We start from the raw sequence: 1,890 nt of genomic DNA, 5'->3' as shown, positions 1-1,890 counted from the left end.
CTGCCTGGGTGGGGGTGCAAAAGCATTGCATGGGGGGGTGGGACGGTAAAGGAGGGGTCCCTGCCTTATTCGGGGGGGTTCTGCCTGCGCTGCCCCGGAGGTTTGTAGGAACTGGGGAGGGGGTCGTCGCCAGGACTCCCCCATCCCTCCCTTGCCCTGTCCCTTCTCAGGGCAGAAAGAGGTGGCAGCAGCAAAAGTGAAAGAAAATTCACTTTGCAGCCTTCATTCCCTCCCCCCCAACTTTGAAATCCAAAATCCCCCAAGAGGGAAGAGGTGGGGAGGAGGGAGGACACCCCCTGAGGGTGCCACACTGAGGGCAGGAGGAAGCACACTTTGCAACCAGCGGAGAGTCTTCCCCGGACATCCCTCTTTGCCTTGCCTGGGTGCTGTCACCCGCTTGCCCTTGGCCGGAGGCTCCCATTAGCCCTCCCTGGCAGTGGGGTGGGTAAACTGGGCAGCCCATGGGTGACCTGTATGACCCCCACAGGTGGGACCAAGCCTCCTGACCCCACAACTCACCCACTTTCCCCCACATCCCACCTAGATGGAAATGGCACCGCTGCCCCCACGGACACGGGACCCCAGGCAGGTCCTGCCCGCACCCCCCCCTCCATCCCCCCAGCCTGTGGTGGAGGACGACTTCCAGTTCATCCTCTGCGAGGGCTGCCGGCAGGAATCGCCCAACCTCAAGCTCCTCACCTGCCTGCACACCTTGTGTCTTGATTGTCTGAGTGAGAACAAACCTGTAGGGCAGTGTCCTGTGTGCCGGATGGCCATCCCACAGGCTAGCGGCATCCCCAACACCGACAACCTGCTCTTCACCAACCTCCAAGCCAAGCTGCACATCTATAAAAAAATCAGCAAGGGCAGGGGGCTGAGCTGCAGCCGGTGTCAGCGGGAAGCGGCAGCGGTGTGGTGCTCCGAATGCGAGGACTTCCTTTGTACCAAGTGCTTTGAGGACCACCAGTGGTTCTTCAAGAAGAGAAGCCACGAGGCCAGGAGGGTGGAGGATCTTCGCACTGAGTCAGCGCATCGCTTCTTGGAAGACACCAGAAGATCCTGCAACCTCTTCTGCTCCAGTCCTGGTCACGCCGACCAGGGTCACATCTCCAGGTGAGACTTGGTGCCATGTCCCCAGGTCCCATCCTGTGCCAAGGGATTTGGGGCTCTGGCACCAGGACCAATTGTGCCAACTTCTGATGTTGCAAACTTCTACATGTTCAGGAAATTCCGTGGGATTATTTTACATAAACATAAGATTTCCTGTAACTCATTCATATATGCAAATGTCCTTTCGCTCATGCGCAGAGGTTTCTTCTGGGGGTCTTTGATGGTCCAGGGAGGAAGTAAGAACTCTTCATCACTTTGCCTGCTAGTTGATCTTTCTTCTAGTTCTGCGCAGTGGTGTTCCTTTTTCTCAATTAATTTTCTTGTCTTCGTACTCTGAGGTTGGCTAGTTTCTTGATTCATGCTTGCAGATGTACTTCCTCACCTGATAGTTCTGCTCCTAAACTATTATAGTTACGGTTAAACATTTCTGTTCTAAGACACCTTATGACCTTCCATCTATTACCTAGCTACACAACATTCCAGGGTTAATTAAAAATTTTACAATAATTTAGCAGCTTTCCTTCGTAGGTGGTACGGGGCAGGTGACACAGGCTGGCAGGTCCCCAGGAGGAGAGAGGGAAGCAAAATTGGGTTAAACACCCAGCTTCATGCCTGCTTCTGCAGCTTTCCTGCCCTGTGCCTCAGCTTCCCCTCTCGTTAAACTCGTCTTGAGGAGGGGGAGTTGTACCCAGCAGAGTGGAAATGCTTTTCTCCCCTTGCTCCCCTTTGAAGGATGCTGCCGTTTCCTTCCAGCATCTACTGCACCAAGTGCGAGAAGGC

At 54.8% G+C, this 1,890-nt stretch overlaps 1 protein-coding gene across 1 annotated transcript; it reads left to right on the top strand.

Moving 5' to 3' along the window:
- Window positions 1-544: 544 nt before the first annotated feature.
- On the top strand, window positions 545-1,113 carry PML (promyelocytic leukemia; the record flags this gene model as incomplete). Its single annotated transcript, XM_010072629.1, has 1 exon — window positions 545-1,113. A coding segment is annotated over exon 1 (569 nt), but the record flags the coding sequence as incomplete, so codon positions are not given.
- Window positions 1,114-1,890: the final 777 nt, after the last annotated feature.

This window comes from Pterocles gutturalis, unplaced genomic scaffold (genome assembly GCF_000699245.1).
Source record: "Pterocles gutturalis isolate BGI_N339 unplaced genomic scaffold, ASM69924v1 scaffold20787, whole genome shotgun sequence".
In the NCBI taxonomy this organism is placed as follows: domain Eukaryota; kingdom Metazoa; phylum Chordata; class Aves; order Pterocliformes; family Pteroclidae; genus Pterocles; species Pterocles gutturalis.
The sequence above is the reverse complement of the archived record's forward strand: the minus strand, read 5'-3'. Positions and strand labels throughout refer to the sequence as shown.